At 44.0% G+C, this 14,700-nt stretch overlaps 3 protein-coding genes across 3 annotated transcripts in view; 2 read left to right on the forward strand and 1 right to left on the reverse strand.

Annotated features, from left to right (window-relative positions):
* LOC120939758 overlaps positions 1 to 14,700 on the forward strand; it is a 105,483-nt gene that overhangs the window by 66,009 nt on the left and 24,774 nt on the right. The window contains exon 19 of the mRNA XM_040352093.1: positions 10,899 to 11,173. Within this exon, the coding sequence (XP_040208027.1) occupies positions 10,899 to 11,173 (275 nt within the window). The remainder of the gene's footprint in view (positions 1 to 10,898; positions 11,174 to 14,700) is intronic.
* LOC120939759 (putative nuclease HARBI1) lies at positions 1,099 to 2,748 on the forward strand. Its single transcript, XM_040352094.1, has 2 exons — positions 1,099 to 1,631; positions 1,723 to 2,748. The coding sequence occupies exons 1-2, from the start codon at positions 1,306 to 1,308 to the stop codon at positions 2,600 to 2,602; spliced, it is 1,206 nt and encodes a 401-aa protein (XP_040208028.1). The 5' UTR covers positions 1,099 to 1,305; the 3' UTR covers positions 2,603 to 2,748.
* LOC120939760 lies at positions 2,918 to 4,592 on the reverse strand. The gene is made up of 3 exons (XM_040352095.1): positions 4,382 to 4,592; positions 3,561 to 3,711; positions 2,918 to 3,478 (listed from the first exon to the last, which is right to left on the reverse strand). The coding sequence occupies exons 1-3, from the start codon at positions 4,471 to 4,473 to the stop codon at positions 2,978 to 2,980; spliced, it is 744 nt and encodes a 247-aa protein (XP_040208029.1). The 5' UTR covers positions 4,474 to 4,592; the 3' UTR covers positions 2,918 to 2,977.

A 14,700-nucleotide genomic window follows, 5' to 3' on the forward strand; every position in this document is an offset into this window, starting at 1 on the left:
GGCAAATTAGTTTAGCACCCCAATAAATCGGCCGCACTGCTTCCAATATGTGGGCGGTTGGCATTCTGCAACTGTGGGGTGGGGGGGGGGGGGGCGACGCTCCAAATTTTTTACCATCCTTGTCCAATTGCAGAGATTGACCTTCACTTCCTGTCCCATAGCCAAACAGGAAGTGAGAGGAAATCAATGCAAATTAAGGGAATCCATTGCCCCCCCCCCCCAGGCCATCAGAACTAGTGTCCACACTTGAAAATTTCAGGGTGGGTCTTAAACCGCAAGGGGTGTGGCCTCGACAGGAAGGGGTGGGTCATATTTAAATTAGGGGGTGCATGCGTTTAGTCAGGCCTAGGGCAGCACAATACCTAAATACATCCCTGGGTGCAGCTACAGGCATCATTCAGATATCGGCATTTTCAGCTGGCGATTCCCTACACCAGGGATATGCAATTAGCAGATCTACAGCTGTTTCAGAACTACAAGTCCCATGAGGCATAGAAAGTTTCTGACAGCCACAAGCATGACACCCAGGGGCAGAGGCATGATGGGACTTGTAATTTTGCAACAGCTGGAGGTCCACTAATTGCATATCCCTGCCCTACACCATAGGAATGATCATAGCGGCTGTTCCACCGCTTGATCGTTCCAACGGGCGGCGGGCAGGGATGATAATTCCCCCCGCTGCCCTTCTACCGACTCACCTGTGCGATCCATGAGTCGGGGACAGGATCCGCCGGCCCCGGATGCTGATCATAGAGATTTCCGGCGGACCAGATGGTTGCCGGAGTCTCTATGATCGTTCAGAGGCCGGGCGCGATGTTATGACGTCACGCCCAGCCTCTGCATTCAAAAAAACGGGCTGCTTCGGCTGTGAAGCAGTGATCATTTTTTTTTTTTTTTTTTTAGGCTTCCCAGCCTAGAGGTGAGATGTGGGGTCTTACTGACCCCCCCATATCTCACTGTAAGGGCTCTTTCACACGTCCGTTCAGTTTTTACATTATTTTTTTTCCCTTCAGTTGATCCGTTTTTTCATCAGTTTTTCGTCCGTTTTCCATCCGTTTACATCCGTTTCCGTTCCGTTTTCCGTCCGTTGACGTCCGTTTTTGGTCCGTTTTTCATCCGTTTTTTCGATCCGTTTTTTGATCCGTTTTTTTTATTTTTTTGGTTTTAGAACTTTATTAATCATCTTTTCAAGAATTTTCCCATGATTCTTTGTTTCCCCCAGTGTGCTTTCCTCTTCCTGTATGTTAACAGCCGGCTGTTTTGTTCCTGATCCATTGCTGTATTTCACTGTACTTGCTGATTACGATGGATTTGGGGAATTATGATCAGAATGTGACATCATTTGTCATGATGTACTATGTGTGGAGAAAAAAAAGCTTGACCAGGAAGATGTCTGCTAGGGGACGCAGGTACTGGGCACATCCCATGCTCCTCAAAAGGCCAAGTGAGGGTTTCTTTGCGCTGCAATATGCAGATTTGCGACGTTACCCTCCTAAATTTTTGAATTTCACTAGAATGACGATCCCAACGTTTGATTATTTACTTGAAAAGTTACATCCCAGACTATACCGTACAAACACAGACATGCGACTTGCTGTGCCTCCAGAGGAGCGACTTCTCATTACCCTCAGGTAAGCCAGCCAGCCAGCCATTTAGCTTGATTATGTCCAGTGTAATGTTGGATTCCTTTCGTAATTTCTTCTACTCTTCTACTCTTCCTAGGTTTCTTGCATCTGGAGTGTCTTATACGTCACTAAGCCATTTTTTTTTATTGGGAATATCGACCATATCAGTGATAGTGCATGAGACCTGCGAAGCAATATGGGAGGAGCTTCGTTCTTCTGCAATGCCGGTTCCTGATGCTACCATGTGGCAGGAAATTGCGACTGGCTTTTGGAAAAAAACTCAATTCCCCAATTGTGTTGGAGCTCTGGATGGGAAACATGTCAGAATCCAGATGCCACCAGGATCTGGCTCGCAATTTTTCAATTATAAAAAATATTTTTCACTAGTGCTAATGGCAATTTGCGACAGTAACTACAAATTTATTGCCGTTGATATAGGAGCCTATGGATCGAATGCCGACGCAAGAATATTTTCATCATCAGTAATGGGGAGAAGAATACTGGAGGGACACTTTAATTTCCCAGCAGATCAACCACTACCATCAACTGTAGGACCAGATTTGCCACATGTTCTAGTTGCTGATGAGGCATTTGGACTTTCTCATCATCTTTTAAGGCCTTATGCCAGGCAGAATTTAACGACCCCAAAGAAAATTTTCAACTACCGCTTGAGTCGTGCAAGGCGCCTTATTGAATGCACCTTTGGCATTTTGAGCGGCAAATGGTGCATATTTCATAGCGCTATACAACTTAGCGTGGAGAATGCCCAACTGGCAATCCAAGCCTGCTGTGTCCTCCACAATGTCATCCGCGAGAAGGAAGGGATTTCTGTTGAGGAAGAGGACGAGGTAGACCTACCATCTGTGCGCTTTTCCGGACTGCGACCCAACAATTCAGCTATTACCATGCGTGACAATTTTACTAATTTTTTTATGTCCCCAGAAGGAGAGGTTCCGTGGCAGTATCAATATGTGTAAAAACAGTCACGAGGAACTTTATCATTTGCACCTTTATAGTAACATGTTTCGCCCCTTTTAGTTAATTTGCATGGTCTTTCTTGTCATAGTGAAAACGCCAGTTAATTTCTACATTTAAGATTTCTACAAGTGTATGCTTTCATGCTTCAATTGTCATTACGTCCCTATGATATATCAGTTTGTTTCTTTTCACATAAAATACCAAAAAAAAATCATTTTCATGCAGTCTACTATTTTTCTTTGAACTTTATGAACGCAACATGTAGATTGTAACTTATAGTAAAAGATAAAAAAAAAAATGAAATACACATCACAAAAAGGGGCAAAAATCAATTTATTAAAGTATCGTATCAAAAATTTCCAAAAAAAATAAAATTATAGATCTTGATAATAAGGGGTGGGGAAAAGGGAGGAATCAGATCGTGAAGTCCCCTGGGAAGGAGAGGGATCATAGTTGGGTGCCTGGGGTGGGACTGGAAAATTTTGGGCAGTGGAGGCAGGGGCACGGTAATGATGGGGTATAGGGCTGGGTTGGAATCGGTGAGTGTAGGGAGCTGGTGGTGGGTGATCGGGGTAGAATTGGCGTTGGGAAGGGGAGATAACTTGGGGCACAGGGTCTCCTGACATAGAAGCCTTCAGACAAGTACCGATATACTGGCCAATTGCCAGGCGCATATCAAGTTTTCGATCCGGATTCATTTTTTGTAGCAGGTGGTACTGGCTTCTTAGGAATAAAGCGTCCTCGTTGTTAGGGTCCAAAAAAGGATCGTTGGAGTCAGGTCTTCTTGCTTTCATCTCCTCCATGAAGCTCAGCATGGCGTTATCTAATTTGTTTTTTTGTGGACGCTTTCTCACAGTTGAACCAACTGAACGAATCTGAGGGGTGGAACACATATCTATTAGCACATTATCTTTTGACAATATTTAAAAAAGTAGGCATTTTATGTTCGATACTTACAGGCACACTTGTGGTTGGTGGAATCGGTCTTGCAGCTCTAGTGGCATCTTCAGCTGCCTCACTTTCTGTCACTCCTGTTTCTCCCATGGGATCTGGCTGCGAAAATTCAGTATCTGTTTCCTCCTCCGTTTCACTGATGTTAGTGGCTGTACTGTAAAATATTGGTTGGTAGATGGGTTAAAGGTCAATTCAGACTTGTTTCAACAATACATAGATCCATGTGTGTGTATACTGCTGTGGTCAACCCTACATACCACTTTTGGAATACTTAGTTTGAACATATTTGCATATAAAAAATAGACAAAGTTGTCTGACTGTTACCTATCAACACCCCCTGAAACACAGTCGGGGTTATTTACTAAAGGGAAATCCACTTTGCACTACCAGTGCACTATCAGAGCATTTGGAAGTCCAGTCGCTGTAGATCTGAGAGGGACATGCAAGGAAAGTAAAAAAGAGTATTTTAACGTCCACGTGATTGGATGATAAAATCAACAGTGCTTCCCCTCATTTCAGATCTTCCATTTAGATCTACAGTGACGGTACTTACAAGTGCTCTTGCAGTGCAAAGTTAATTTGCCATTAGTAAATGACCCCCAATACCTACCAGACACTCAAGGAGTGATGGCAGCAAAGTAAGAGGGGAAAGAAGACCTATACAGGGACTTTCATCTCAGGGAATCAATTCATTTATAATGAGCTACTATGATATGCATACTAGGTCATTATGCATTTCTCTTAATTCAGATATTTATATGTGTGGATCAAGTTTATTATTTGTAGTTTACTTGGTCAAATAATGTTATAAAGTGGCTAGGTACCTTCTTAGGCTCATCACGTTACGCAGGAAATCCAGCATTTCAAAAAATGCACCCTTTTTGTACTTGGAGGCTCCAGCTCCACTGCGGGACATTGTCTCCTCCTTCAAATCTCTCCTATAACGGTCTCTCAATGAGCGCCAGCGGGTGACGATACTCTCTCCTATGAAGAAACAGAAAATAAAATACACCCATAGGTGGCGTGGCAGGTGGCGTGGCAGGTGGCCAATTCACAACTTGTGGCAGGTGGCGTGGCAGGTGGCCAATTCTCAACTTGTGGCAGGTGACGTGGCAGGTGGCGTGGCCAGTGGCCAATTCACAACTTGTGGCAGGTGGCGTGGCCAGTGGCCAATTCACAACTTGTGGCAGGTGACGTGGCAGGTGGCGTGGCAGGTGGCGTGGCAGTTGGCCAGTGGCCAATTCTCAATTTGTGGCAGGTGACGTGGCAGGTGGCGTGGCAGTTGGCCAGTGGCCAATTCTCAATTTGTGGCAGGTGACGTGGCAGGTGGCGTAGCCAGTGGCCAATTCTCAACTTGTGGCAGGTGGCGTGGCAGGTGACGTGGCAGGTGGCGTGGCAGGTGGCGTGGCCAGTGGCCAATTCTCAACTTGTGGCAGGTGGCGTGGCCAGTGGCCAATTCACAACTTGTGGCAGGTGACGTGGCCGGTGGATATGGATGTTGACATATGGATGGACTACAAGATAACAACCCACCCCCCCATAACCCACAAACTACTTACCACGTTCAAATTTTTCATTTTGTTTTAGTGTTTGCCAGTTCGGTGTCACCGCCTGAAAGACTTCCTCCCATTTGTTGTTAGAGACATATCGGTTGCTATAGTCTCCACACCTCTTATCCCATATTGCAGGGCGATCATGTACCAGGTGTATTAGCTCTTCTTGGCTAACATCCTTTGCCATTTTATTAATTAAGGAGGACAATCACACACAGGGAATTGCTCTAATGTCCAGGAACTGGGCAGCATGTGCTGGGAACATGTGACTTGGGAATAAAAACACTACCTGGGTGAAAGGTTATTGTTATGTATGCATATTGCATACATATTAAAGTTTGGTGAATTTGTATTTTTTACATATTTTGGTGAAAAACGGACGTTAGCGGAACGGATGATAAACGGATCATCCGTTAACGTCCGTTTTTCGTCCGGTCAGTTTTTTGGACGGAAGAAAAATAGGGTTTTCTTCCGTCCAAAAAAACGGACCTTAACGCAGACGGATGCTAACGGACGTTAGCGGATGCTCATCCGCTAACGGACGCTAGCCCATAGGGAAGCATTGAGGTCCGTTAACGGACGTCCAAAAAACGGACGAACGGAACGGACGTGTGAAAGAGCCCTTAAGAGGACCTGTCATGCCATATTCCTATTACAAGGGATGTTTACATTCCTTGTAATAGGAATAAAAGTGATCAAAATATTTATTTATTTTTTAAGTGTCAAAATAAAAAAATTAAGTAAAATTAACAATAATAAAATATATATTTTTTTAAAGTGCCTCTGTCCCCGTGAGCTCACACGCAGAAGCGAACGCATACCTTGGACCCGCCTACATATGAAAACGGTGTTCAAACCACACATGTGAGGTGTCGCCGCAAACGTTAGAGCGAGAGCAATAATTCTAGCCCTAGACCTCCTCTGTAACTCAAAACATGTAATCAATAAAAAAAATTATAGCGTTGCCTATGGGGATTTTTAGGTACCGAAGTTTGGCGCCATTCCACGAGCGTGTGCAATTTTGAAGCGTCACATTTACTCGGTGTAACTTCATCTTTCACATTATGCACACAAATTGGGCTAACTTTACTGTTTTGTTTTTCTTTTTGTTTTGTTTCCCAAAAAAACGCGTTTGAAAAATTGCCGCGCAAATACCGTGCGAGATAAAAAATTGCAATGACCGCCATTGTATTTTCTAGGGTCCATGCTAAAAAAAATATATAGTGTTTGCAGGTTCTACTGAAGTTCAACTGCTATGGGGCGGACGGCAAGCTGTTAATTATGTATTTTCATAAAGGGACATTTTTTATTTTTTATTTTCCAAATACTTTTTCAAATGTGTGGTGTGTTTATTTTCTAAACAATTTTAATGTGATCTAGTAGGTGTATTATGTATCCTCTACTCATTCATGTAAGGAAAGGGGTGGTATCTAGGGTCACCCTTATTTTTTTGTTTAAACATTTTATTGATGACAAAGATCAAAGTACAGAGAAAAAACATACAGTTTTTTAGGTCATATGGCACACAAGGAAGAATACATCTAGTCAAATGAACGGATTACTAAGTACCGGTTCACACTACAGCGACTTGGTATCCGACTTGTCAGACCTTAAGTCTACCCAAGTCGCTTGACATCATGTTAGTCAATGAGAGCCGTCTTAATGTACAGTACTGAAGTCGCTCCGACATCAGAAAAGGTTCCTGTACTACTTCAAGGTGACTTCTGGGCAACTTGTACCCATAGATTTCAATGGAAGTTGTCTCCAAAGTTGGATCTCCATTTCCATCTCCATTTACAGGAAAAGAAAATGGTTTACTCAGGCAAACCCCTCCCTCCCACAGTGCTGATTATTCTGTGATTGGCCACAGCCAAAGTCGCATGTCCTGGAGGCAACTTTAAGTCGCGTTGTAAGTTGCGTTGTAAGTTGCTCCAAGTCGCCTTGCAAAGTCGCGCTGTAGAGGCTCTTGAAGGATGCGGGGTACTCCTGTTTCAGCCTCACCAATAACTCTTGGGTCTAGGGTCATTCTATATCCACTAGGGGCATAGGATGACTGAGAAATGATATCTTGAATTACATGAGATGGGACAGTAATGATAATTCACAATGTATTGCAGGATATCTTGAACAGGTGGTTAATTCTGAACACAACCGGTCAATAATAGTGTGATTCATTCAATGTGGGGACACAGACTGTTAAGATGTTAATTGATGTTAATCACCTCCAGCTACCTGGCTGTAGTGATAAAGCTTGCTGTGATTGCATTCTATTGTCTATTGTGTTAATTAAGTCGGGCTCCTAAGATATTTTATTGTGCTATGCTAATTGACACTGTATTGTGTGAAAGTCTATTGATGATAATATGTGATGTGAATTGGCACAATCTAAAGGTCAGATGTCCGACTTATGTTTACTAAAGGAATGTGGATTGTATAGAAGGTGAGAAAAGCTTATCGCGGAGTCACAATGTCTGGGTAAATGATAGTAATTAACTCATGTAGATTCGGTGCCAGAAAGTCTGACTATAAATGTGTATTGTGGGCCAGATTCACGAAGCCCGGGCGCAACTTAACTTTTCTGATTTAAGTTACACCGCCGCAAATTTTCTGCCTAAGTGCCCGATCCACAAAGCACTTACCTGGAAATTTGCAGCGGTGTAACTTAAATCCGTCTGGCGCAAGGCTTGCCCAATCGAATGGGGCGAGTCCCATTTAAATTAGGCGCGCTCCCACGCTGGACGTACTGCGCATGCTCCGTCGGGTAAATTACCCGACGTGCATTGCGCTAACTGACGTCGCACCGACGTCATTTGCTTAGACGTTAACGTAAATGGCGTCCAGCGCCATTCACGGACGTCTTACGCAAACGACGTTGATGTTTAAATTTCGACGCGGGAACGACGGCCATACTTACCATGGCTTAAGACAACTAGGGCTCAGCCCTAGTTTTACGTGGCGTAACTCGACGGAAACGACGTAGATTTAGATCGACGGGCCGTTCGGGACGTTCGGGGATCGCCGTAAGTCTTCATTTGCATATTCTACGCCGGCCGCAATGGCCTCGCCACCTAGCGGCCGGCCTAGAATTGCATCCTTAAGATCCGACAGTGTAATTCAATTACACCTGTCGGATCTTAGGACTAGCTATGCGTAACTGATTCTATGAATCAGTCGCATAGTTAGAAACAGAGATACGACGGCGTATCAGTAGATACGCCGTCGTATCTCGTTTGTGAATCTGGCCCTTTGTTCCTTTTGTCATGTTGTGGGTGGAGTTGATTCATTATTCACTTGGATACTGACTGTATAAAAAGAGCCTGAGTTTGTCATTAAAAGCTATTCGTTTGGAACCAGAGAACAGAACTGTGTGTCTCGTTTTCTGGGGGAAATCCAATGGGTACTGTCTGCTGGATTGTGAAGTGTCGGAAGCTGTCGTGGGTTAGTGGAATGGAATATCGTAACGACGTTAACCCCTGACCGTTACAGTCGGGTTGCCCCTGTGTGAACCAGCACTAAATGTATGAGCATAACATGGATAAAATGCCTGATGGTAAAAACAATGTTGTAAGAAAGGGGGCACCCTTATTTTTAAAGGGTGCTTCCAGTTTCTGAAAAGTCCCCCACTTGTAGACCCCCGGCACCCCCACCAGGACAGGGTTATGGGGAAGAATCCTTTTTCTTCCTCATATTGAGGCCATGTGACCTGCTATATGCAGAGTGGTGAGAGTGATCCTAAAGAATTTGGGCTGAGGCCGTTCTCTTATGTGTCAGAGTCAGCTGTGTGTGTAAAGGTGACATTGTGTCCAGTGTTCTGAAGAGCTTAGTCCAGGGGTCTGCAACCTACAGCCCACCGCCACTAAATTGTACGGCCTGTTGAATTCACATGCACCCGGCCCGTGGACATTTGAACCCTTTAATGCCAACCGTACCCAAATATGTGGCCTCGGATTGAGGGGGTTGTATCGGGGTGATGTCTGCAGCTGCACGCCGTTACCGTTTTTTTAGAGCCAGCCGTTGGCTTTCTTGGAATAACAACCGATGCGGCTAAGAAGCTGCTCGGCTGTTATCCCAAGCAGCGGGAGGGGATGTCCCCCCCCCCCTTCCGTCACCTTCCGTGGCTTGCCCGGCTCTTCCGTCCCACCCCAAAAAAATAATTTAAAGCACCCCATTCCTCTGTGCTCGCATGCAGAAGTAAACGCATACATAAGTCGTGACCGCAAATATAAACAGTGTTCAAACCACACATGTGAGGTACCGATGTGATCGTTGGAGCAAGAGCAATAATTGTTCTGTTATTATTACTATGTTCGGATTATTATTATTGTATTAATTTATTAGCAGGTGAATGTGGCCCTCCATGCATTCACATAGATTTAATCTGGCCCCTAAAGCGGATGTCACGGCCTAGGGTGCAGGCTCAGAGGCCAGTAGCTATAGCAGCAGAGCAGGTATTCACACAGGTCACCCTGGCTGATGATGTGTGGGGTCTAAGCACTAACTGGTATTCACCAGAGCTCCTGATGGTGGAGATGGGCTTGGCTGCGTGTTAGTGCCAGGTCGTGGTCCTCAGGATAGCCCCACCAAGAGGTGAGCAAGCCGGGGTCCGGAAGCAGATATAACAGGTAGGGAGCAAGCAAAAGCGCAGTCGGGGAACAAGCCAAAAGTCTGTAACAAATAGTTGCAGGTTGGGATTCAGCAGAAGCGTAGTCGAGCCAAATGTTGGTAGTGAATGTGTGCAAAGATACGGTCGGCAGCAGGAGAGACAGAAGCAAGATATTGGCTGGTAAAGGCACAATATTCTGGCAACCAGGAAGTGCAGGGACATGGCTTAAATCAGGAAGTTCGTGGGAGGAGCAAAGGGTTCAAGGTTCAAGGCAAACAAGATTCAAGACAAGAACATTCAAGGAATTGTCTAAGGAACTATCCAAGGAGCTGTCCAGCATTCCAGGTTGCTCAGCAAGTAGAGTCACCACCAGACACACCAGATGTCCCAGGTTCAAGCCCAGGTCCTAACAGCGGAGTTCCACCCAAAAATTTAACTTCTGGTTTTCAGAAACCTTCCCCCTCTGGTGTCACATTTGGCACCTTTCAGGGGGGGAGAAGATACCTGTATAAAGGTATTTGCTCCCGGACATAGATACTTGAGCCACCCTCTTCATCCCCCCGCTGTCTTTTGGGAGACACGAAGGTCCCAGAAGACAGCAGGGACCAGTTGGATAGCGCATGTGCAGTAGGGAACCAGGAAGTGACGCCGCACCGATGACTCCCTTACTAAAGATGGCGGCTGGAGCACACGAGAGCTGAACAAATTGATTGGCTTCCGGTAGGACATCGCGGGCTCGCTGGACAGGTACATGTCCTTATTTTAAAAGTCAGCAGTATTTGTAGCTGCTGACCTTAAAAAAAATAAAAATAATTGGCGGACCTCCGCTTTAAGTGGAAAAGGGTTGCTGACCCCTGGCTTAGTCTATTTAATTCCCAGTGAAAGGACATTGCTTGGACTGGCCACCAAAGTAGGATTACACTCCTCAAGTTTTCTACTGGCTCATAGTTCTACAGAAGATACAGTATACTGTATGTCCTCTCATTTGTACATAGTTTCTGGAGTTTCCCACTTAATTCCCTAACCCCATCCAAATTACCCAAAAAGAAAAACACCAAAAAGGGAACCCCTAAAATGTTAATTGAGCCGAAGAATGACTGTGACCATGTGCTTGGCTGTGGGGCAACTGTTGGGAAAAAAAACCCTGGGCATCTTTCTAAAAAATTATTTCTTTTACTTCTTTAGGTCTGAAAAGAGGCATCTCTCTAATTAGATGCGGCAATTTTAAGGATGGAGAATTTAATATAATAAAACCGACAACCATTGGACCGTCTCATATTATCCTGGAAAATCCCTCCTTTTCCGAACTTGTTACTCTATTTTCGAAATTATGGAGACGACCCGTTCCATTCAAGGGGAAGATTTTGTTATACAGTACGGTGGTTTGTCCAGAAGACGAGAACTGCTTGGAGTATAAGTTTCATCTTTATGTGATACCCAAAAAACAGCCGGAAGTTAATGTAAGCTGAAGATCGAAAACAAATCTTTATTTATATTTTGGATAAGATATGGAAGGGTTAAGTCGCGGCTTCAGAGACCAGTAGCCATAGCAGTAGGGGGACTCCCACTGGCCAGCAGAATTAGGTATACAAGCAGGTCACCCTGGCAAATAATGCAGGCTCACATCTGCAGAGTCTAACCGGTGTTCACCAGAGCTCCCGATGGCGGAGATGACTTTTAGACATGTGAAATTTGTTTTGTTTCAAATTCGTTTGTTAACAAATTTCGACAAATTCATTAATTTGTCGAAATTAATTTTCCCAAATATTGGTAAATTTGAAAATTCGTAAATTCTAAATTCATAAATTTGAAAATTCAAAATTGGGAAATTCGAAAATAAGAACGAAGATTCAAAGAATAGAGGGCCAGATTCACAGCTGAGATACGACGGAGTATCTCAGATACTCCGTCGTATCTCTCAGAGTATCTATGCGACTGATTCATAGAATCAGTTACGCACAGATATCCCTAAGATCCGACAGGTGTAATTGTTTTACACTGTCGGATCTAAGGATGCAATACCGCGGCCGCCGCTGGGGGGAGTTTGCTTCGTAAACCAGCGTCGGGTATGCAAATTAGTAGTTACGGCGATCCACAACGGTTTTTCGCGTTCGCTACGTCGCTGCTAGTCTAGTTTCCCGTCGCAAAGTTAGTCGTCGTTTTTGGTGGCCTAACTTTACACAGCATATGTGCTGTATAAAGTATGGCCGTCGTTCCAGCGTCGAAATGTAAAAAATTTTCCTTCTTGCGTAAAACTTCCGGGAATACGGAAGTACGCTACGCACGTCGCCGTTCGAAAAAATTACGTCACTTCGCGCAAAGCACGGCGGGAAATTCAAAAGGGAGCATGCGCAGTAGGTCCGGCGCGGGAGCGCGCCTAATTTAAATGGCACACGCCCCTTTGAATTACGCGGGCTTACGCCGGAGGCCACCAGCGTAAGTTTTGATGCAAGTGCTTTGTGAATCAGGCACTTGCGATGAAAACTTGCGACGGTGTAACGTATCTACGATACGTTACGCCGCCGCGATTCTACGTGAATCTGGGCCAAATATCCAAACAAAGAACAAAAACCTGAAAATTCTACTTATAACGAACTATTAAATTATAGGTATTGAAATTTCCTTTTAAATTTGGCATTTAGAGAACATAACGAATACGAATTTATGGGAAGTTACGAATTATCCAAAATAACGAATGCCGCATCTAAACAAATGGAACGTAATAAATTAACAATAATAAAAAAAAAATGTATTATTTTTATTATTATTTATTTGTTCCGTTCCATTTGTTTAGATGCGGCATTCGTTATTTTGGATTATTTGTAACTTCAGAAAAATTTGTATTCGTTCACTAACAGCCAAATTTGAAAGGGAATTCTAAGACCTATAATTTAATAGTTACAGTAGTTATTATTAATTAGTTTGTTATTATTTAGAATTTTCCTTCTTTTGAATTTTCAGATTTTTTCCCTTATTGTTGAAGTTCCGGATTTTCTAATTTTTGAATTTACAAATTTACGAATTTTTGAATTTACGAATTACGATCATAACAAATGACCCGAAAAAAAAATTAGAGGAAAATGAATACATTTTTCGGCAGCAATGGCCTTTGCTGTGTGTTAGTACCAGGTTGCAGTTCTCAGGTTCGCCCCACCAGTAGGTGAGCAAGCTGGGGACCAGTAGCGGATATAGCAGCTAAAGATCAAACAGAAGCATAGTCAGTAACAACCCAAAGGTCGGTAACAGAAGCTTAGTCGAAGGAAGAAGCCAAGGGTCAGTAGTGAGTGGTAGCAAAGATATGGACTGAAGCAGGAAAGACAAAAGCGAGATACTGGCTGGAGAGAGCACAATAATCTGGCAAACAGGAAGTGCAGAGGCATGGCTTAAATCAGGAAGTTCATGGGAGGAGTAAAGAGTTCAAGGTTCAAGACAAATATGGTTAAAGACAGGATCGTTGAAGGAATTGTCAAGGAACTATCCAGTAGCTCAGTGAGAAGAGTGATTGCCAGAAGAGGTCCAAGGTTCAAATCCAGACCCTGACAGGTTAGAATCTCATTGAATAATCTTAGGAGATTAATTCTCCTATTAGTCATGATGACCATGGTTTTTGGTACAGGAAGTGGTGGGGAAGCCAATATTTTTTAGATGTCCCAGGAACAAGGAAAATCTTATGATGGAAAATCTGGCCTGCTGGCAACTGTCCAAGAGTGGATATCCTCTTTGCATTGGAAGGAACTCCTCTGTCCTGCTGAGGTTCTTAAAGTGTAATGTCCCGTACACACGACCGGATTTTCCACCTTTTTCCGATGGAATTCCGCTCAAGCTTGGTCACACAAAAGTTCTCTGAACTTTTGACCATCAAGAACGCTGTGCCGTACAACACGACGACGAGCCGAGAAAATTAGGTTCAATGCTTCCAAGCATGCGTCGAATTGTTTCCGAGCATGCGTCGGAATTTTGAGCGCCGAAATTGCTACAGACGATCAGAATTTCCAATCGGAATTTTTCCTGTCAGAAAAATTGAGAACCTGCTCTCAATCTTTTGCTGGCGGAAATTCCGACAGCAAAAGTCCGATGGAGCCTACACACGGTCGCAATTTCTGACCAAAAGCTCACATTGGACTGTTTGCATAAGAAAACCCGCCTATCGTTTTCACCTGAGGAAGCTGTCATCTTTGTCTGTTTAATCTACAGCTGCCATGATGCTTCACATGTGATCAGTTATGACACCAGCCATTGGATGGTTTGACAGTTCGGTGGAAAGCACAACCAATGGGAGTGTTACATTTTCGGCACATCCAGGAAATTAAACTGTTTTTCAAACTGGTAAATGGATGGGTTTACTTCCGCTTTAAAGAGGAAATGATGGGAAATCTTCACAATGGGACACTAAAGCCCTGTACACACGGCCCAGAATCTCATCGGGAAAAAAACGTTGCTTTTCCTGACAAGATTCTTGGCAAGAATTTATTGCCGGCCGAGTGTACAGGCACTCCATTCAAAAGAACCGCCGTTCTTTTGAATGGAACGAACACAGTGACATCATCGCTTACGACGAGCATGCGCTCGTCACATTCGATGCCGTCGCCACCATCTTGCTGCACCCTACCTATGCCTAGGAAGCTACCGCGCATGCGTCAAAGTCATTTAGAGCATGCGTGGGTTTCCACGTCGACAGGTAAGTATACACACTCTTGTGTTTCTCGGCAGGAAAACACTGCCGAGAATCACAACGAGAAAATAGAGAGCAGGTTCTCTATTTTTCTCGTCGAGATTTTGGGCAGTTTTCTTGACGAGAAACCTGAAAGACTCGTACACACGCTCGGTATACTCTGCAAAAACCGTGCGTGTGTACGAGGCTTAAGGGCAAATAAATAGGTGTCTTAACTGTTTCCTACCATATGCTAAACTAAAAAGAAAATTTTGGCATTATAGACAATGCAATCTTCAGGGATTTGTTTAATTTTTTTTAATGCCCTTTAATTTT

This window comes from Rana temporaria, chromosome 5 (assembly GCF_905171775.1).
Source record: "Rana temporaria chromosome 5, aRanTem1.1, whole genome shotgun sequence".
In the NCBI taxonomy this organism is placed as follows: domain Eukaryota; kingdom Metazoa; phylum Chordata; class Amphibia; order Anura; family Ranidae; genus Rana; species Rana temporaria.